Source organism: Anguilla rostrata, chromosome 16, assembly GCF_018555375.3.
Source record: "Anguilla rostrata isolate EN2019 chromosome 16, ASM1855537v3, whole genome shotgun sequence".
In the NCBI taxonomy this organism is placed as follows: domain Eukaryota; kingdom Metazoa; phylum Chordata; class Actinopteri; order Anguilliformes; family Anguillidae; genus Anguilla; species Anguilla rostrata.
The window spans coordinates 33,463,880-33,483,573 of NC_057948.1; the positions used below are offsets into that span (position 1 = coordinate 33,463,880).

Below are 19,694 nucleotides of genomic sequence, written 5' to 3' on the forward strand. Positions count from 1 at the left end.
TCTGTTTTTAACCCTTGATTCGCACAGCGCCGCCGGGGCCGGGGCTCCCCGAGGTGTCGCTGGCTCCCTCGGAAACTACCTGGGGAGACGTGGATACGAAGAAGAGGCAGCGAACGCAATAAGAGACCACTATTGCGCGTTTCACACTGATCTAAAGCCGCTTTAGTCAACTGGTAATTTTTTTTTAAAGGAAGAGTTGGTTTCTTTTGCTTCTGTGGTACTGTGAATTCGGGCAATATCACAGAACTATAATATGTGCACATTTCTGTAGGACTTGTGTATTTATCTAATGTATCAACTAAATACCTAAATAGACACGCGGCCCTACAAAAAGTTACGACATTATGACAATTTAATACGTGACATTCACCCAATAAATGCTGCTTCCATCATGAAGTCACTCTGTACCAGGAAGTGGTCACGTGACCACTCCCCAATATTAGTCACAGTTAGCCTCTGTGACGTGGACACAGAGATGGACTTTAGCCTTGGTTTCACCCACCGCCCCAAAATGCTTTTAGTCACGCTTTCAGTACGTAAACCGATTCATTTATGATTAGAGAAAGAAACACAGATAAACACAGGAACTCAAGCATTCCTCCAGCCACCGTTTCTTTGAGCTCTTTCACAACCAGTCAGCTGAGCTTGAGCTATCATGCTCTGCAGAGCACTGTAGGCAGAGGCAGACCGCAGGTCCCTGATCGAACAGAGGGGGCGCTATCACAAAATGATGCGAGGCATACACTGTCTATCGAAACCCTCCTTCCATTAGTGGTGCTCAGGCCAATTACGCACCTCCCTGTGGTGCGCCCAGGTCACTCTCCATCGGTTTGACCTGAACACGCATCACTACACGCAAGAATCGTCCGAGATCCACCAGGTCTACAGCCAGACTACAGGAGCGAAAGACTACAGAGGGGCGGGACTCTGAAATGACAGGCTTTATTGGCGGGTGATGAACAGAGGAAATGGCGGGTCAGCCTTTCCGCCTCCAGAAACACCGCTAACTCTGCAACCAACGGAAAGCCACAGGCCTCCAAGACAAAGCACTCCCACGTGTCTGTAACGTTTCTACAAAAAAATAGATCCAAAAATATCCAGTCATTAAAAACACAAAAATAGAAGCTTAAAACGCATGTAATGTACAAAGCCGTATCTATAAGTAATATAAAAGTACACAATGTGTATATACAAATCTATAAATAATTTAAGTTAAGAGTATCAGTGCAGCTGTAATGTGTGGCCAAGCACACCAGTGAGGTACAGGAAGTGTTCGGGTCAGTGTTTGGACGCTGTGATTGGTCCGCGTGCCCCCTGCCAGGCCAATCAGAGTTGAGCGCCGTAAGGGCGGATGAGAAAGCAGGTTCGTCTCCCTTTGTGTTCACAGTCTGAGCACGGGTGCCATGTTCTGCCTGCGGGTCAGGCAGTCCAGCATCTTCTCCCTGTGCGATTGGTGCAGGCAGTAGCCAATGGCCTGCTCCGTTTCCTGAATCCTCCGCTGGAAGCGAGCCCTGTCCCGGGCCATCTCTTCCCAGGGTCCCCTCCGCACCGCCTGCATGGCGTAGGACCACGCCCACATGACGTGCACCCGCACCAGCGGCGAGAAGCGCACCTGAGGACATGGACAAACACAGACAAACAGACGCGTTACTCCCAAATCACACTTCCTCAGTCAACACTGGAGATCAGACCTGGGTCAAATACGTATTTGTTTTGGATTCAAATCGCTGTCTGTGCTCTGTTGGGTCTTGCCTGGTGTAACTGAGCCTGCCAATATGACCAGAAGGCACGGTTTGCACCATTTCATTGATTCCAATACACCAGGCAAGATCAGTAAAGCACAGAAAAGTATTTTGCCCCAATGCAAATACGCATTTGACCCAGGCCATCTGCAGATACACGGTCAGCATTCGTGTTCACAGTCTTGAGTACAGGTGTCATGTGCTGCCTGTGGCACAGGTGTCACATGACACAAGGCCTTTTTAGTACAAAGTTCAAAGTACAGGTTCTTGTTTTACCCGAGTTCCACATGGGCTGTTTGCATGGACCTCTGACTCACAGGTCACATGACTAAGGAGGACTCAGCCAGGGTTGCCTGACAACATGTTATTTACCAGGCTAAATACCGGCTGAGACCACCCCCACCAAAGCCAACAGGACATGCTGTCACTACGGAATTTCTATTTACCTCACTTATAATTCCCACAGAGTATGAATATAATAATAATGTATTTATGCTGTCGCTCTTAACACTGCTATGAAAATTAATTTTTCTGTGAGTCAGCGTCACCAGACTACTGCTTGTATTTTTCCCATAGACTGCGTTGTTGCCGTTCTCGTTGTGTTAGTGTTAATCAGTTTAACCTTCAGGGTCCAAGTTGAACTATGCGGTTGTTCCCTGCACTTGGACCGGTACTTCCCTCTAGGGGTTTCGTCATACTTGTTCCTGGTTATGGTTATACACTTTGTTGTACGTCGCTCTGGATAAGAGCGTCTGCCAAATGCCTGTAATGTAATAATGTAACAGCACAGCTGACACTGAAACTCAGACTTGCTGATATAATCCAACATAAATGTTTCTCCCAAAACAGTGGGAATGACGCACTGGTCTCCTCGGCATTGTGTAAACAGAAACAGCGTTTGTCCTCTCTCAGTCACGATCTCACTCACAGCACAGTTTTATAAATAGACACCCGGTAACCACTAAAACGTGTGAACAGACAGGAAGTCGTCTCATTATTAACCTTTTTTGGGCCGTGTGTCTCTGCCGTTTGGAGATGCGTTTCGGGACCGCTTCCCGGCTTCTTCCACGGGGTCAGCCTCCTGGGGGGCTCCTGGGAGGCCTGGACACAGCAGTGTCTCTTCAGGTGTCTCTTTGGCAAACGTGGCTTTGGGCGCCTGGCTCTCTGCAGCCCGGGGGCCGCCGCGCCCCGCTTTTTGGGCCTGTCCCGGGCTGTGGGGGATGTCTGGAGGCAGGCTCTGAAGTGCAGGGGGTGATAGGGGTCGGCGCTCTGCGCGAAAGAGTTCCACAGCTCCTCCTCCTCCTCCTCTTCCTCTTCGTCTGAACAGGAGGGCCCGTCGCTCTCTGCGCAGTCTGAGGGGACGGGGGCCGGACGGCTCGTTTGGGGTCCGGGCGGGCCGTCCTGCTCCACGGGCCCCTCCATCCCCTTGGGCCCGGAGCTGGAGCTGGAGCCGGAGCCAGAGCTGGCCGCGCAAGCAGTGAAGTGCAGCGGGTTGTAGGGGTCCAGCGGGTTAGCGAACAGCTCCCAGAGCCGCTCGTTCTCCTCCTCCACCTCGTCGTCGTCGTCCTCCCCGCCGGAGTCGTCGGAACTGTCCCAGTCGCCCTCGCTGTCCGAGCCGGGCCGGACCCAGTCCGGGCGGGACCTCCCGAAAGGTTGGGGCGCCGGGCCGTCTCCGGCGGAGCGGCTGGCCGAGTCCCGGTCCGAGCCCTCGCTGGCGTAGCCTCCCTCGTTCCGTTCGCTTTCGTTATCTGATGAGGTAGAGATGCAGGCGGAGAAGCTGAGGGGGTTGTACGGGTCAGAGGATTTGCTGAAGGAATCCCACAGAGCCCGACTCTCCTTCTCGTCAAACTCCTCTCCGGCTTCTTCCTCCTCCTCCTCATCCCAAAAAGAGTCGTCCTTCTCTACAGCGGCATTGAGGTCTGGAACAGCCTCCGGGTCAGAAGATTTGCTAAAGGAATCCCACAGAGCCCGACTCTCCTTCTCGTCAAACTCCTTTCCGGCTTCTTCTTCCTCCTCCTCATCCCAAAAAGAGTCGCTCTTCTCTACAGTGGCATCACGGTCTGGAACAGCCTCCTCGACTTTCACAGTTCTGCCGCTGGAACAACAGGCTTCCGCCTCGCGCTGGCATTCTTCGGTAACCCGTACCTCCCAGTCGGCGGGACCGTTCCGTTTCCAGGCCGGGTGATGGCCCAGACAGAAATCATCGCGGGTGTCGTCCGATAAACTTTCTTGCGCGCGGATGACAAAATCGTCCACGAGACTGAGGCACAGGTCTTCGGCACCGAAGCTGGACAGGAGCGCCCCGGCGTGGGAAGCGCCCGCATAGGTGTTAACGCCGCGCTTGGACAGCGAGCCAGACCCGGGCATAAACACGCTGCCACTCCCGTCGAACAAAGAGTTGAGGAAAAAGGATTCCGCGGGGCCTCCAGATGCGCTCACGTGCTGAACGCGAGGATGTCCCGCCTCGTCCGTTATTCTCAAGTGCACTTCCAGGCGGAACATCTGGAACACTGCAGCACGAGAATTTAAAGGGCAAGAAGAAAAACAATCACGATTAATTAAAAAAATGCAATACCTGAAATCGCGTGAAATCTTTTAATCATTTAAATTTCAGAACCATGTCAATTACTTACTTGTATTCTTTGAGTTATACTACAGTCTACGAACACATAGCCTGAACTACGTAGGCAAAGCACCCCACCCAAAAGAAAAATAAAATGCAAATTCCGCTAAAGAACGTCAAATAATTTGCAATAAAAACACCAACCACATAAATCTGCAGAATTAAAGCCATCGCTGCCCGCCTGTTGCGCCACTAAGCAGCAGCAACGGTGCCGCAGCCGACAGCCCGCGCGACCTGCTTTTTTGAAAATAAGCTACAGCCCAAGGAGGGGAAATTACCCGAAAACCAGTGTACCCGGAACACAGTGTCCTGTGTTCAAAAAAAAAAAACGACACCGGGTTCAACATGCATTAAATTATACCGGTCTAAACGCGTTCCCCCAAGCGCACAACTTGCGTTAGAAAAATTAAGAATACCTTACCCGCCAAGAAGCTGTAATACACCACATGAAGGAGTAGTCTCAGATGCTCCCAAAGTACACACAATATTTGCTTTGTCCACGGCAAGATAAGCATGCCGCCGCCCTCGGACCGCTGGACCGCGGTTTTATCCGACGTCCGCTCCGGACCTTCCATGATTGTATCCATTGTCAACGATGGAAATCAGATGAAAATTCACTCGTATTTTGACGGTATAAGCGAAGCGAAAAGTTGTTTTCCGTTGAGATCAGCTGTGCCTTATAGCATAAAAGCTTCATTTTTAAAAATTTGCGATAAGACGCTGAAACGTAGTTTCAGGAAGACGATCAGAATCTAATAGAGCTGAACAATTTCGCCATGTTTGAAAAATACACGAGTTGTCGTTTGTTTGTTTCTCGGAAGGAATGAGTTATGTTATGGATACAGTCCTTATAATGACTCCCCGTTAAAAAAAAACTGACTGACTCTACTGCGTTATGATTGGACAGCAGGCATGTCACTCGCATACAAAGATCCTCCTTGTTCTTGAAATAAACAGCCCCCCTACGTCTTTCCGTGACGTTCGAAATACCCACGATTTCCCTGGGAAATTACGAGAAGCTCGGTGAAAGTTAGAACGAATTGGAAACCACAAGCGCCCAGGATTAAACACACTGTTTTATCACGTAACAAATGTAGACAAACTGGTTGCAATTTCATTCTCATTTCACCCTCAAAACACTTAAGTCATAGGATGTGCCATCCAATGATTAAATTTAGCGGTGGCGAAAAAGACAGGGCATCCTGTCAAATAGGCTGAGCGTATACACAAAGTGTAAACAAATTTGAGGTGAATTTTTTTTTCTGGTGAAGAAGTCCGTGAAACGTGAACAAGGCGAAAACCCGTAAGTGAACATTTACTAGGCGACGAGGACATAGCCAGTATATAACCTGGTAAATCCTGAGCTACAGTGGTGTTAACCTAACCTAAACGTCTCTCAACTTATACTTGTTCCTGGTAATGGTTATACACTTTGTTGTACGTCGCTCTGGATAAGAGCGTCTGCCAAATGCCTGTAATGTAATGTAACTGGGATTTGTAACCCTCTAATTGTCTACATTCAGGCTTTTGCTCACTGGGAAAGGTCAGAGATTTTCGCCAGGTATAAAAATCCTGCATAATGTAATCGACTACTCGAAAAACGAAGCTGCAGTTGGCACCAGCAGAAAAAAATTTAACGGGACCTAATAAACACAGAAGCACTTCATCCCCACGCTGCTGTTTTGACATCTGACAGCTGCTTGAGATTATGATGACGTCACCGCCGCGCAAAAAAATCACAGGGACCGCGTGCGCGTATTATTTCAACACCAGTATCACAAGAGCTGAAGGCTTCTAACTTCAGTTTTCCACAAAATATCCATACCAGCAAGCCAGAAAGAACAACGGTTTGGTCGAAAGGGGGTTAATGTGGTCCACAACACATTGGAGGGGTAAATAAAAGTATGCACTTACACTCAATTTTCCATTCACCAGTGAATTTAAACACACTGCACAATTTGCACTGTACTTGCTGTCGTTGACATGGTTAAATACAAAAGCATTGGGACAGAGACACAATTTTTGTTGTTTTGGCACTGTACTCCACAGGGGGGTCGCAAAAATGTCTGTGCCCCAGTAAAATGGTCAGGAAAAAAATATTTAGGCATAGTTTAAAACAATGTCAAGAGTAAGTATGGCAAATTTCGTGGTGATCATGTTTTATAGCATAGATAAGATTAATTAGTCCCATATAATGACCACTCTCACGGTCGAGAAAGCAGCAGTTGGGACAACCAAGGGGGAAAAACGATGCGTTAACCATGAATCGCGGGTGCTCGTCAGCGTGAAGCTGGGCGAAAACGTAAAGCAGTGTTTTTTTTGGCAGAGAAACACGATTTACAGGGATGTGAGCGCTGGGTCTCAGCACCCCAGGAGACTGGATTTCAAATAAAATCATGAACATGAGCTGCAAGTCGAGGCGTTTTTTCAGCTTTAATTTGAGGGTATATACATCCTTATATGGTGACCGGTGTAGAAAATACAGCCCTTTTCATACACAGACCCTCCCTACCCCCAATTTTAGGAGAGCTACAGTTATTGGACAAATTAATCTGCAAGAAATGTGTCCTATTAAGTACTTGGTTGCAAATCCTTTTCATTCAATGACTGCCTGAAGTGTGACAGTCACAGGATGAGAACACTTGGGGGAAAAAAATTGGGAATTGAGCAGACTTACTGTCTTACCTCCTCGTCATCAGCATCAAAGCAAGCCTCCGAGACAAACATGCAACATTAATAGTTAATCAATGTGCCGTTTATTACAGATAACACATTTTACAATATAAACCTGTTCCACACAGACTTTTCATCCTGCTGAATCGAAGGAATTACATCCCCCCCCCACTCCACTCCCCCACTCCCCCCCCCTTGTCTCAGTCCAGGAAAACATGAAGCAGGGTTTTCATCCAAAAGCAAAAGTTTTATTTCTCTGAATTTTCGCTGGAATTTATGCCACCAGAGCAGAGGCTGTGGACGACTCGCTGTGGAAGGGAACAAAAAGGGACAGTGATCAGCTGATGGGACTTTCTCCTAAATCTGGGCTACAGTAGAAAACATCCGGCCCAGTATGCAGGGCCGTGAACAAGTATTTGCCCCCTCCCTCTATTATTGCCGATCTGTCACACTGAATGGTTCTCAGATCTTTAGACAAATTGCAATTACTTTTTCACATGGGTCATATGAGAGTTTGATAACTTTTTAATAAAAACATTTTTTAAATGGTTTTGTGTTTACTCAGGATCCCTTTGTCCGATAATACATTTTGTCCAAAGATCCAAAACCAATCAGTGTGATAAAATATGCAATAATGGAGGAAATCAGGAAGGGTGCAAATATCTTCTCACAGCCCCGTACATACAACTGGTGAAAGGAAGCTCTCACACTGCCATAATACTGAGTGACAAATGTGCAAACTAAACAACCAATCAGCAGCAAGGGCTCTCACCCAGGAGCACAACAGGGATTTGGACATTCCCAAACCTCCACAGGGCATGCATTTTTCATTCGTCATTACACAGAAACAAACACACAACAAGCATGCGTTCTGATACAGAAAACATCACCTCCAACTTAAACTGAAAAAGTTTGAGATGTCCCTAAAATTTCAGAAGTACTTTTTTATAAAGTTCACGAATGCTGCCACTTGTATATTTCGACCAATCAGAATAGGCCCTGCTGAACGGGCTGTGTGAAGGGGACTGGCAGGGTTGGCACTGTGCAGCCACTCTGCTAATTTACCTCCAGCGTTCGTTTGGCACATCAGACATGTCCACATTCCCACACACAGAGAACCAGAGAGTGAAATGTGCCGACCGGGGAGGCCCAGGACAATCGCCGGGTAAACTGAGGTCTGGATAGATCAGCCATGGGTTTTTATTTCTTTAAGATCAAAGCCACAAAACCCTGTGTCCCATACAGTATTGTGTGACTGACACCATTCCGAGGAAAACCAAGGTAACAGAGGTCACTACCAAAAGGCACTTAATGCACACTAACAAATGCAGACACACACACGCACGCACGCATGCAGACACACACACGTGCACGCACACACGCAGATACGTACTACTTCCAGTTGGGCGGGAGTACTCTCTTGGTCTTGTAGTAACGGGCCAGCCTGTGGATTCTGCTCTCGATGAGAATCAGGCGGAACTTGGCATCTTTGTCCTGCGGAGATCACAAGAGCCCCCAGAAATAGGGCGGTTAAACCTCCGGTCCAGAGACGCACGAGAGCTAAAGGTTCACAGCAGGAAATGCACAATAATACTGGGGTCGTAGCGGTATCCGCCGATAAGTTTAACATCTACTTATCGGTATCGGACCAATCCTGAGCCGCCAAGGTTACGCATCATACAACACGAGACGCATTACTGATGTTGTAAATTATGGCAGTGCAGGATTTTTTTACATTGTGCACGAAAGTGATAAACATGCGACCTATCACACTTGTCCAGGCAATGTCACATGAAGAACAGAGAGATTTTGGTAAGGGTACACACTGCTTTAAGTTTTCTAGCCTGCGTGGGGTCTAGCCTGCATGGGGTCAAGCCAGCGTGAGTTTTAGCCTGCATGAGTTTTAGCTTGCTTGGGTTCTCCTCAGTGGGGTCTAGCCTGCGCGGGGTCTAGCCTGCGCGGGGTCTAGCCTGCGTGGGGTCTAGCCTGCGTGGGGTCTAGCCTGCGTGGGGTCTAGCCTGCATGGGGTCTAGCCTGCGTGAGGTCTAGCTTGCTTGGGTTCTCCTGGGTTCTCCTCAGTGGGGCCCAGGACACTCAGAGAGTTTTGTGTTCTCCTCAGTGAGGACCCCGGGGCCCAGGACGCTCAGGGCGCTTTACCTTCCTGTTCCTCTCCAGGTGCTTCCTCACGGCCACGGCCTTCTTGATCAGGTGGTACAGGTCCTCGGGCAGGTCGGGGGCCAGGCCCTTGGACTTGAGGATGCGCAGGATTTTGTTTCCGGTGACGAAGCGCACCTGGGCCACGCCGTGGGAGTCCCTCAGGATCACACCTGCGAACGGGCAGGTAGCAGCGGCCATTTTACCCCCTCTCTCAGGAGCTCCTTCAGCCACCAAACACACTTATGTACCAGTCACACACCTCCACCAATGAGAATTTACTCTTTACATCTGCTCAGCCAGGAGAGGAGAACCTCGGTCCTGGGGGGTCAGCGTGTCTGTGGGTTTTTGCTTCCGCCAAGTACTCTAGCTCAGTTTAAACCAAAAGCACTTCACTTGTAGATAAGACCCAGTAAAACATATAAGGACATAAAAAGTCTTCAGATCACGTAAAAATGATCTGGAGAACAATTAAACAATTGAAAGCAGAAGTTGGCATAAAATCCAAAAATGGACACAGTTCCCCAGGAACAGGTTTCAACACCCCTGCTTATAAACCAATGAACAGATGACAGCATGGAGACAGGTAATCAGGCCATTGGGAATGACCACGAGAAAATGTACCGACCAACACGGTATGGGAGTCTTACTCTGGCCGTGTACATCGCTGTTAGCGTCCTGGTGAACGGGCTGTGTGAAGGCGACTGGCAGGGTTGGCACCGTGCAGCCACTCTGCTAATTTACCTCCAGCGTTCGTTTAGCACATCAGACATGTCCACGTTCCCACACACAGAGAACCAGAGAGTGAAATGTGCCGACCGGGGAGAAAATCGCCCCACTGAATAGCATGGCTGCAGCACGCACACAGCACACACTGTCACTGGCCAGTCGCACTGCTGGGATCTTTCAGTAAACAACTGCACAGCACATTTCCAGTAAGAACTTAGGAAAACAATGCTTGCGTGAAAAATTAACACATCAGATGTACCCATTCCAAATTTGGAATGGATACATCCAAAGTGGCGTACAACGATATTACACCTGGGACACTGCATGCATTGACAACGAGACCATAGAACAACAATCGTATGGGGACTATTTCATAGCATGTTGGAGGACTAAAGGAAAATTCTGCTGGCCCAAGCCGCACCTCCAAATACCAGACTTTTAAACTCCAACACACAACGGGAAATTCAATATCTTCATTCACTGTAAACCCATTATCACCCAGGTGTAACCACACAACCAACACGATAGCAAATACTACAGTAAACTTACCAATCTGGGAAGGGGTGAGACCCTTCTTGGCCAGCTTGAAGATCTGATCCTTGACATCGTCAGAAGTCAGTTTCAGCCACTAGGAACACGAACAGTTCGTGTAAGTACATTAACGGAAACTTTGATTTGCGTCCACAAGTAACTTACTGATTAAACGTGGGATGAAGCAGAACTTACTGTAGGCACACTGCGTCTGTACGGAAGCGCGGACTGGGACAAGCCCTTTCTGCAAGAGGAGAAAAACGTACATTTTTACTGCAACGCGTTATCAGTCGCTACACCAACAACCTGGCTTCATGTTGTGTTCTACAAATCAATCGTATACCAAAAATATTTTCACAATGTGGCATTCTGCCGGTTTGCTGGCAAACCTCATGTCGATATCCATTAATGTAACATGCTTAACTTGGGCCAGCGTTAGCACGCTAAATGCCTTTTGCTAGCTGACGATACGTAGATAAGTTACTAGTGCGGTCTGTTACACACAGCTACTACAGCCTGGATCGCAGGGAATCTCACTGGATGGCTAGCTAGCTAGCGAATTATAATGAACGTATCGCCGTTATTAGCTAGACTAGAGACAAGCGCATAGCAAACTCCTTTTAAAGGACAAAAAACGCACAGAAAGCGGAAAAAGGACTTCACTAAATTAAAAAATGCTGTTAAACGTGACCAGAAACACACAGAATCAAAGGGAGAATCGCACATGCGGCCATGCTGTGCTCAACTCAGAATGTACGGACCGTCTATGTATGTTTAGAAACTTACTAACGACCGCTCAATGTACACAGTATGGATATGTGAGGTTACAAACGATACTATCGGACCGCAAAGTCCAGTCTGGGTCAGATCGCAAGGTTAATTCCAGCATTTTAAAGCCTGAATCGCCTGCTTACCCGGGAGCGTGCATACGACCCATGATGGCGGTGTGCAAGAAGAGAAAGCTGGAGCGAGGCCGCTGGCAAATTTGGGCCTGTGAAGGAAATGACGTAAAAAACAAAGACGCTCGAGACAGCTAGAGATGTACGTACCAGTTCCTGCCGTAGTGAGCGTTTCTCATACTTCTATGGTGTTCCTGTGTTTCTGGACCAACAATGTCATAGCAGGATCTCCTTCTCCAAACATTGAATACAACAGGATCTCCTGTTTTATCGGTTCAGGGCGGCCCAAAAGTACGTGATCTCATTAATAATAAACTATCTCTGATAATATTCTAGCCTGTTCTCGTGTGCGCTTAGGCAAATTTATACAAATAAAATTCTGCTTGTTGACAGAGAGGATAGATATTTCCTAAATATATGGTTTTGCAAAGTGTCACCTTTTTTTAATAGAACAATTTAACACTACCAATTTGCAAAATAATAAATATGGCCATGTATTCAGGCAGCAGGAATGATCAGACCGAATAAATAAACTCAGCTGATTGAAAACCAATGTATACATAGTCTGAATTCAGAAACACCGATAACAAGCTTTGTGTATGTGTTTTACATGTTTGAAAGTGGCAAGATATGCACCATATTTCAGAGAAGAGCAGCACACATTTACAATTACTGGGGGATTTACATGTTAATTATTACAAAGCATGCATCATGTATGCAATATGTTGAAAATTATTATGTTATGTTGAAACTGCAGTGAGATGATTTTCCGCGAAACTTTTCTTAACAATGAAATACGATGAAGACACAGAGTCCCGCAACATTTTAACATGCCTCTGGAGCCAAAAAGCTGAATATGGAGATTTACAGTGAACTATGGATAGCACTTACAAAGTTTGTGCCAGGGGTGTCCATTCTTACATGAAAAGGGCCGGTGTGTGTGCAGATTTTTTGCTTTAGCCCCAGCATTGCAACACCCAATTCAACCGATTAACTAATCAGTCTTCAGCCAAGACATAGGCTAGATCAGTAAAATCCGGTGTCTTAGTGCTGGGCTAAAACAAAAACCAGCACCCACACTGGCCCTTTTCATATAAGAATGGACACCCCCTAGTGTACACAGTCCCCCCCCCTAAAATAGCATTGGATGTGGTGAATTAGCTGGATGACATTTATGTGATGTGTTAAGTGCACCAGTGCTTTGCTGTTCAAGACATGTCCCATTCACAGAGGCCTTGAGCCTAAAGTTTGTAATTATAAGCACTTTATTTTATTTCAGGTTTCCCTTCAGGTTTTTGTACCATTAATTAGTACAGAGAATAGTGAATTAAGTGTCTGTGCACCTTACGTCTAGTTTCATTCACTCCAGACAGTGTGATGCCCAAGCATCATCAGCTATTTACTAAATCTCCACAGTAAAGCCTTACTGCCATGTACATGAAATAATACATTCGATTCTCATACAAATCTTTTAAAAACCATTTAATTCACTTTAGGTTTACAGTACGCATAGATTCATTCAGGTTAAGATCACCGATTAAAATAAGTGCCAATATTTATATAAATTCAGTATAGTTTTTACAGTCATTAAAAGGATGAAGGAAATCTCTACTTCATAGGATGAGTATTGCAGATTTTGTGTGTGTCTTTTCCGTATTATATTTCATACACAAACAAGTAAATTAATTAATTCCCCTAACAACCTCAGCTGTCGTGCATAGCTGAGTGGAAGCAGCGTCTGACCGCACTCTAAACATTCCCAATCCCATGATGCCTCTGTGTCCCTTTAGCAAAATGCGGCCCTGGCAGAGGAGGTGTCCGTTACAAGAATTAAATGTTCAGGGAAAACAATAATAAAACCGGAGCACTGAATAAAGTGGAGTGCACTTCAGGAAGTAGGTTTCATCCCCAGCATGAGGAAGTCCAGTACTCTGGATCAGTTGGAAAGATTTAATGAGAGTTTCATCTGAGTGGGGTGGGGGTGGGGGTGGGGGGGTAGTGGTGGACTCAATTAAGGCACCCAGTTGGACCCAGAGGGAATTGGTTTTGCAGTCTTTGTTCTTTTGGCAAGTGACGGGGGTCACAGACTGCCCGTGGTCCTTCCAAATCGCACCATAACTTCCTATTTATCTATGTGGAAATGTCATGTAAAAAGGAAATGCTTTAAAAATGCACCAGTCTGTATGCATGTACATACGTATGCACATACATACACACATACGTATGCACATACATACACACATACATATGCACATACATACACACATACATATGGACAAACATACACACATACATATGCACAAACATACACACATACATATGCACATACTTATGCACATGTATACATACATACATACAGTACATTCATATAAACTTACATGGACATAAATACATACCCTCCATAGCTTTCAGATCAAGTTGTTTTGGTCCTCTATTATCAAATTTACAGAACATAGATTTTTTTGTTTTTGTAATATCATATGGAAAAAAAAGATCACTTGATTATTAAAAAAGCAGAGAGGAACTGGGGAAGATCAGGCATTTAAAATAAGAACAGGAAGGGGTGATTTTGGGAGGAGGTGCGGGGGGGGGGGTTCCGTTTCCGCGGGGGGGCTCAGAAGAGGGGCACGGCGGTGAGCTTGTACCACCTGACCGTCTCCTTGCTCAGGTCAAAGTCCCTCAGGCTGAGCTTCAGGCCCCCGAGACAGCAGTTCTCCCGCAGAGACTCCGCACTGAGCACGCTCAGTAGGAGCTCCCGCTGAGCCAGAGTCTCCCTGCTGTAGCCACTGTACACCAGCTGGGGGAGCCGTCACAAAGAGAAACGGTTTGCCACTTCCCCCGTTTCATTTATTAATTCGTTCATCTATTCATCTTTCCTTCTCTTCATCTAATTGTTCAGTTACTTTATTTCTTCAGCAAATCTTTATACTTCCTTTTTTTGCATTACGTATAATTCTGTCTTTAATATAACTATCTAAAATATTCAGTGAGGTCTCTACATAAGTGCATTTCGGGGATCATACCACACCAGGGCGGTTATGTATGTTTTAATGCTTAAAATATACACATATTTCTATCATTCATGTCCAAATACTAAACTATGTCTGCAAAACCAGCGCATGAAGTTTGGAAGATGATGTGAATCACAGTGGACCGCAGACACAACAGCTCACCATTTCATTAAAGGTGGGGTTGCGTGTCTTCCTGGAGATCTTCGTTTTGCGTTTGGAGTTTTTCTGGGGGTCTGGAAGCAAGTAGGTTTTAACGTAGGGGTTAGGGTCCATTCCATCATCCGCTACCTGTGAGAGGGAGGGAAAGAATGTCCTGTAAGATTATTCACTTTAGAACAGTTTTTGTCTCAATTCTTTATGTTTAATTGCATTTGTAAGCCCATCTCACTGTAATGTAGAAATTTGCAGTTTATATATATTTATATTTGGTGCGTTTGATGTATGGAGTGAGACAGGTATGTTTGATGTAAGGAGTGAGACAGGTGTGTTTGATGTAAGGAGTGAGACAGGTGTGTTTGATGTATGGAGTGAGACAGGTGTGTTTGATGTCTGGATGAGACAGTTGGTTTGAGGTGTTTTGTGTCTGGAGTGAGACAGGTTGTTTGAGGTGTTCTGATGTATGGAGTGGAGACAGGTCTGTTTGATGTATGCAGTAGACAGGTGTGTTTGATGTCTGGAATGAACAGTGTGTTGATGTCTGGAGTGAGACAGGTGTGTTTGATGTCTGGAGTGAGACGGGTGTGTCTGATGTATGGAGTGAGACAGGTCTGTTTGATGTATGCAGTGAGACAGGTGTGTTTGATGTCTGGAATGAGACAGGTGTGTTTGATGTCTGGAGTGAGACAGGTGTGTTTGATGTATGGAGTGAGACAGGTGTGTTTGATGTATGGAGTGAGACAGGTGTGTTTGATGTATGGAATGAGACAGGTGTGTTTGATGTACGGAGTGAGACAGGTGTGTTTGATGTCTGGAGTGAGACAGGTCTGTTTGAGGTGTGTTTGATGTATGGAGTGAGACAGGTCTGTTTGATGTATGCAGTGAGACAGGTGTGTTTGATGTATGGAATGAGACAGTGTGTTTGAGGTGTGTTTGATGTATGGAGTGAGACAGGTCTGTTTGAGGTGTGTTTGATGTATGGAATGAGACAGGTCTGTTTGATGTATGGAGTGAGACAGGTGTGTTTGATGTATGGAATGAGACAGGTGTGTTTGAGGTGTGTTTGATGTATGGAGTGAGACAGGTGTGTTTGATGTATGGAGTGAGACAGGTGTGTTTGATGTCTGGAGTGAGACAGGTGTGTTTGATGTACGGAGTGAGACAGGTGTGCTTCAGGCATTTGGTGAGATAGGCGTATGGCGTTTCAGGCTGTGCTCACCAGGCCCTTAATGTGCATGACCATGATGAAGAGGGTGCTGTTCCTGTAGGACACGGACAGCTTTACCTCCCCCTCCACCCTCCCTGCCGTGGGGCTGATGGGAGGAGCCTCTGTAGGAGAAACGCCCAGCTGTCAATCACCACGGCATACAGCAACATACCGTAACAATTTATTGCACAGTGCTTATGCTTTTGAGACAGAGCCGCTTTTGAGTGCGCACCTGGAGGTTTGGACACGCCCTCAAGCCCTTCGGCTTTGTCATCTTTGCCAATCGGATGGAAGAATGTGTACACCAGATCACACTGCGGAAGGAACGCACCAACAAGGTGGAACTTTATTAATGTGGATCCTGTTGCTACCCTGCATTATATTACCGTAACACAAGGCGCTCCATTTCCACGGAGCATTCAAAGCAGTGGGTAATATAAACACAGGTAAAAATAAGCCCCGCCCTGAGCAGGGAGGGCTGTCAATCTACCTGGGTCACGTCCGTGGAGCTCCTCAGCAGGTTGTGGATGTAGTTGTTGAGCTCCACCTTCCTCTTGGCTGCTACGTCCTTAACGTGAGTCCTGCCCAGCACCATTTTGTTTGGAAATCTGTGTGTGGAGATCGGGGGAGGGGTTACCTAAAACAAATGGCTGTGGCCTTGATCTAACTGGAGTGTTATTCTAGGCATATGCTAACAAGATTGTCATCTAGTACTTCTGATGGCCCTTGGGAGAACCAATCAGATTGCAGGAAGCTCCCAAACTGTCTAATCTCCCTTTACAGAGGCAGTAAAGAGAGAGACTTTCTGGGATGAAGACCAGGGGAACACTGATACATCGCTCCACCCCTCCCCCTCCAAGCACCATAACCCTAACCCCCCCCCCCCCCCCAAACACCATACCCAGGAAGTTTCCACAGGGGAAAGAGGACGCTCAGCTTGCTGTGGAGCTCCTGGAACTCGTCGAAAGTGCGGGAGACAAACTGGGCCTCGCTCTGGCCCTCCCTGTGCATCTTCACCACGTACGTCTATGAGGGACGCACAAAAGAGAAGGTATTCATACGCTCTGCATACACACACACACACATCACTTATGAGATGCTTTGGAGTTCTGGGGATACATGCACACACAAGAAGCATAATTGCTGCCGTCAGCAACACATTTCATGCAAAGACTTCATCAGGCTGTGCGGACGTAATCATCACCAACAAAACATGTCTGCTGCCCCTCTTCTTTTTGGAAGAAAAATATTAATGACTAATTATCATTGCGGCTATGTTTCCACTAAACTGGAGGTGTGGGCCCTGAAGTGAGCATTAGCACTGTGGCTAAGTCAGTATCAGTACACTGGACATGTGGGATCAGGGATTAGCATTAGCATTATGGCTAAGCCAGTATCAGTACACTGGAGGTATGTGGATTTGGACTTAGCATTAGCGCTGAGGCTAAACCAGGCCCAGTAAAGTGGAGGTGTGCAGGCACTAAAGTTAGCATTAGCATTGCGGCTAAGCCAGTATCAGTGCACTGGAGAAGTGCGGGATCTGCAGTTAGCATTAGCACTGTGGCTAAGCCAGTATCAGCAAACTGGAGGTGTAGGATCTGAAGTGAGCTTTAGCATTGTGGCTAAGCCAGTATCAGCAAACTGGAGGTATAGGATCTGGAGTTAGCTTTAGCATTGTGGCTAAGCCAGTAGCAGTACACTGGAGGTGTGTGGGATCTTTAGTTAGTATTAGCACTGTGGCTAACTACACAGGAGGTGTAGAATCAGGAGTAAGCATTAGCATTGTGGCTAAGCCAGTGCACTGGCAGTGTGGAACCTGAAGTTAGCATTAGCATTGTGGCTAAGCCAGCATCAGTGCACTGAAGGTGTGTGGGATATGAAGTTAGCATTAGCACTTAGGCTAAATCAGGACCAGTAAAGTAGAGGCGTATGAGCTCTGAAGTTAGCATTAGCTTTGGGGCTAAGCCAGTATCAGCACTCCGGCAGCGTGGGATCTGCAGTTAGCATTAGCATAGCCGCAGGCCTCACGTAGTGCTTCTCGGGGCTGTATCTCTTCTGGAAGGTGAAGATGGAGGCGTCGCGGATGCGGCCGTCCTGCTTGAGGGTGTAGGTCCTGGGGGAGAAGGACAGGAGGGGCTCGTCGCTGGAGGCCAGGCCGGAGAAGCGCATCTGGGCCAGGTTGTGGATGAAGAAGTTAAACTTCGTGGCGACGCTGCCGAGACTGGACTCGATCAACCTGGGACAGAAAGGGGGGAGAGCGCACAACCAATCAACAGCAGGCCTAGGCTCTGGCCACTCTAGGGCTCTAACAGCGCTGATCTGGGAACAGTATAGCATTGTAGCTCATAATGGATACGGTCAGGATATGATCAGTGGAAATCTGATCATAGATCAGCACTCCTACTCTGAGATGTTTTATGAATACAGGTGTAGGTCATGTGTGAAGCATAGCCATCACACGATTGTTAAATGAACCAAAAACACATAACTGTCAGTCTCTCTCTTTGTCTATTTCTATTTACGCAATCAGCAAATGACCTTACAGAGATTATATTCTAATATATTCTATTAAAAATCACTTGTACAGCTGAATATTTACTGAAGCAATTAATGTTCAGTACAGTACTTTGCACAAGGGTGCAGTGGCTGTGCCCCCACCCGGATATGAACCTGCAGCCTCTGAGTTATAAGCCCTGCGCTATACTGCGCAGCCTCCCTGTCTACCGCAGTACCTCGTGAAGAAGATGGTGGCCTCTGCGTCACTGCTCTCGGGCTGGAGGGCATCGTGCACGTACTTCAGATCCTGAGGCCCCGCCAGCTCCGGCAAGCCCGATGATGTCATCTGTCAGTCAAACACACACCCAATGAGAGCGCGCTAAGCACTGAAGCTGGGTTGGATTCGACTAACCCTTGCCTTTAAACTTCAACAACGTTCAACCAAACATCAAGGTAATAGCAGCATATGGATCACAAAAATAAAATAGAATAAAATAAAAGGGCTTATTTCACTATGGTTCTAGTTTCAGCATTACCAGGGAGAGCAGGGTGAGATTACCCAGCATTACCAGGGAGAGCAGGGTGAGATTACCCAGCATTACCAGGGAGAGCAGGGTGAGATTACCCAGCATTACCAGGGAGAGCAGGCTGAGGAAGAGGCCTGTGTGTTTGCGGATCAGGTTGTAGGCCTGACAGCACAGGTCTATGAACAGCTGGAAGCGGCTGGTGGGTCTCTCGCCGCCGTTGATGACGTACGCCATGTCTGAGGTCAGCACGAAGGGGGCGCGGTCTCTGAGAGCGAGAGCAGAAAGGGGTGTGGCTACGATCACTTTCAAACGACACCAAACATCAACTCTCACATTCACATAATAGGGACAAACTGATTTTAAAAATGTAAACAGATTAAAAGCCACAGAAAGTTCAGGTCTCATTTTTTTTATTATCCACTGAGATAGAACTGTGTTTTTCAAAGAGGCGCTGGCCAAGAGGCATAAGGTGTTCAGGGAGAGATGTAAAACATTTGAGCCTGCTGCCAGGGTTTCATTGGCCTGAGGTTAGTGTCCACAGAGACACTAATCACCACTAATGAACAGCGACTGGGCCTCTCCTACCTTTTAAAGCTGCCAAACATCTGGGCGTGCCCGAGGAACTTGCCGAAGTCGATGTGGAAGACGTGCCCGCTGGACCGGAGCATGATGTTGTCGTTGTGGCGGTCACCGATGCCCAGCACGTAGGTGGCCACGCAGCAGCCTGCGCACGAGTAGATGAAGTTCTCTGAGGCCTGCGGGGGGGAGGTGGCAGGGGGTGGAGGAGCAGGGGGTTTGGGAAGGGGGGAGGGGCAGGGAGACAGGAGCGAGGGACGCCCGTCATAATGACGGTAATAATTACAAAGATGACATTTATCTTCACAGGAGTGATGGAAATCTGTTACGTTGCTCATTATATGTGTAACCATGGTTACCATGTTTTTTT

General features: G+C 47.1%; 3 protein-coding genes and 1 non-coding gene across 4 annotated transcripts in view; all 4 read right to left on the minus strand.

Annotated features, from left to right (window-relative positions):
• Positions 1 to 926: 926 nt before the first annotated feature.
• ppp1r15b (protein phosphatase 1, regulatory subunit 15B) lies at positions 927 to 5,252 on the minus strand. The gene is made up of 3 exons (XM_064313683.1): positions 4,787 to 5,252; positions 2,745 to 4,252; positions 927 to 1,612 (listed from the first exon to the last, which is right to left on the minus strand). The coding sequence occupies exons 1-3, from the start codon at positions 4,950 to 4,952 to the stop codon at positions 1,382 to 1,384; spliced, it is 1,905 nt and encodes a 634-aa protein (XP_064169753.1). The 5' UTR covers positions 4,953 to 5,252; the 3' UTR covers positions 927 to 1,381.
• A 2,012-nt stretch (positions 5,253 to 7,264) lies between these two features.
• Positions 7,265 to 11,476, minus strand: LOC135242558 (small ribosomal subunit protein uS15-like). Its single transcript, XM_064313686.1, has 6 exons — positions 11,367 to 11,476; positions 10,648 to 10,696; positions 10,471 to 10,549; positions 9,196 to 9,365; positions 8,432 to 8,532; positions 7,265 to 7,346 (listed from the first exon to the last, which is right to left on the minus strand). Exons 1-6 carry the CDS (start codon positions 11,387 to 11,389, stop codon positions 7,313 to 7,315), a joined length of 456 nt encoding a protein of 151 aa, XP_064169756.1. The 5' UTR covers positions 11,390 to 11,476; the 3' UTR covers positions 7,265 to 7,312.
• LOC135242793 (small nucleolar RNA SNORA19) lies at positions 9,881 to 10,009 on the minus strand. Its single transcript, XR_010326471.1, has one exon. It is a non-coding gene; the product is annotated as a small nucleolar RNA SNORA19 (small nucleolar RNA).
• A 1,342-nt stretch (positions 11,477 to 12,818) lies between the features above and the next one.
• The window catches only part of LOC135242644 (phosphatidylinositol 4-phosphate 3-kinase C2 domain-containing subunit alpha-like), a 40,061-nt gene continuing 33,185 nt past the window's right edge, over positions 12,819 to 19,694 (minus strand). The window contains exons 27-36 of the mRNA XM_064313798.1: positions 19,334 to 19,503; positions 18,857 to 19,013; positions 18,458 to 18,567; positions 17,754 to 17,961; positions 16,627 to 16,751; positions 16,216 to 16,333; positions 15,958 to 16,039; positions 15,738 to 15,847; positions 14,525 to 14,650; positions 12,819 to 14,148 (exon numbers count right to left, since the gene is read on the minus strand). Coding sequence (XP_064169868.1) covers positions 13,966 to 14,148; positions 14,525 to 14,650; positions 15,738 to 15,847; positions 15,958 to 16,039; positions 16,216 to 16,333; positions 16,627 to 16,751; positions 17,754 to 17,961; positions 18,458 to 18,567; positions 18,857 to 19,013; positions 19,334 to 19,503 — 1,389 coding nt within the window. The 3' untranslated portion in view covers positions 12,819 to 13,965. The remainder of the gene's footprint in view (positions 14,149 to 14,524; positions 14,651 to 15,737; positions 15,848 to 15,957; positions 16,040 to 16,215; positions 16,334 to 16,626; positions 16,752 to 17,753; positions 17,962 to 18,457; positions 18,568 to 18,856; positions 19,014 to 19,333; positions 19,504 to 19,694) is intronic.

Bases quoted from the DNA above. Each gene is read 5' to 3' on its own strand.
- ppp1r15b (XM_064313683.1), bottom strand. From the start codon at position 4,952: ATGGATACAATCATGGAAGGTCCGGAGCGGACGTCGGATAAAACCGCG. The intron at 4,253-4,786 runs GTAAGGTATTCT...CTCGTGCTGCAG, and splicing joins GTATTACAGCTTCTTGGCGG to TGTTCCAGATGTTCCGCCTG. The intron at 1,613-2,744 runs GTTAATAATGAG...CCATGTCCTCAG, and splicing joins AGACACACGGCCCAAAAAAG to GTGCGCTTCTCGCCGCTGGT.
- LOC135242558 (XM_064313686.1), bottom strand. From the start codon at position 11,389: ATGGGTCGTATGCACGCTCCCGG. The intron at 10,697-11,366 runs GTAAGCAGGCGA...CTCCTCTTGCAG, and splicing joins GGTCGTATGCACGCTCCCGG to AAAGGGCTTGTCCCAGTCCG. The intron at 10,550-10,647 runs GTAAGTTCTGCT...TCGTGTTCCTAG, and splicing joins ACAGACGCAGTGTGCCTACA to TGGCTGAAACTGACTTCTGA.